General features: G+C 51.3%; 1 protein-coding gene across 1 annotated transcript in view; it reads right to left on the bottom strand.

The window, feature by feature from the left end:
* EMH_0071700 (uncharacterized protein) overlaps positions 1-322 on the bottom strand; it is a gene marked incomplete at both ends in the record, with an annotated part of 861 nt that extends 539 nt beyond the window's left edge. The window contains one exon of the mRNA XM_013499132.1: positions 3-322. Coding sequence (XP_013354586.1) covers positions 3-322 — 320 coding nt within the window. The remainder of the gene's footprint in view (positions 1-2) is intronic.
* Between the last annotated feature and the right edge of the window lie 124 nt (positions 323-446).

Below are 446 nucleotides of genomic sequence, written 5' to 3'. Positions count from 1 at the left end.
CGCAGACAACCGCATCCAAAAAGAGGTATCGTCGCCCCAACACATACACAACATCACTCGGGGTTAGACCTTCTTCCTGTTTCCGGTGCTGATAAAACAAATGGGCTACAAGCCTTTGAGTCTTGAGAACAAGCATGTCTGCTTCGCTCGCAGTCAGAGTTTCTTTTGCAAAGGCGTTGCGCATGTGCTCCAACGCCACGGTGGGTGAATTTCGGAAATTCCTTTGCATGAACGCTTTCTTTGCATTGAACTTCCGAACAGTCACACCTTCCGGAAGCTCCAATATCGGCAACTTGAAAAAAGGGTGCTGGCTGAACGGCATCCCAGTGAAACCAGGCGATGATCGAGAGGATTCTTCCGACGATGAGGCTTCTCCGGAAGCGCCACCCGGGGGTGCAGTGCTTGAAGATGGTGCAGCATGGAATTCTTCCAGTGGCAAACCTCGT

The sequence above is a fragment of the Eimeria mitis genome, genomic scaffold, assembly GCF_000499745.2.
Source record: "Eimeria mitis Houghton genomic scaffold, Emh_scaff4025, whole genome shotgun sequence".
Lineage (NCBI taxonomy): Eukaryota > Apicomplexa > Conoidasida > Eucoccidiorida > Eimeriidae > Eimeria > Eimeria mitis.
This window is presented reverse-complemented; position numbering and strand designations above follow the sequence as displayed.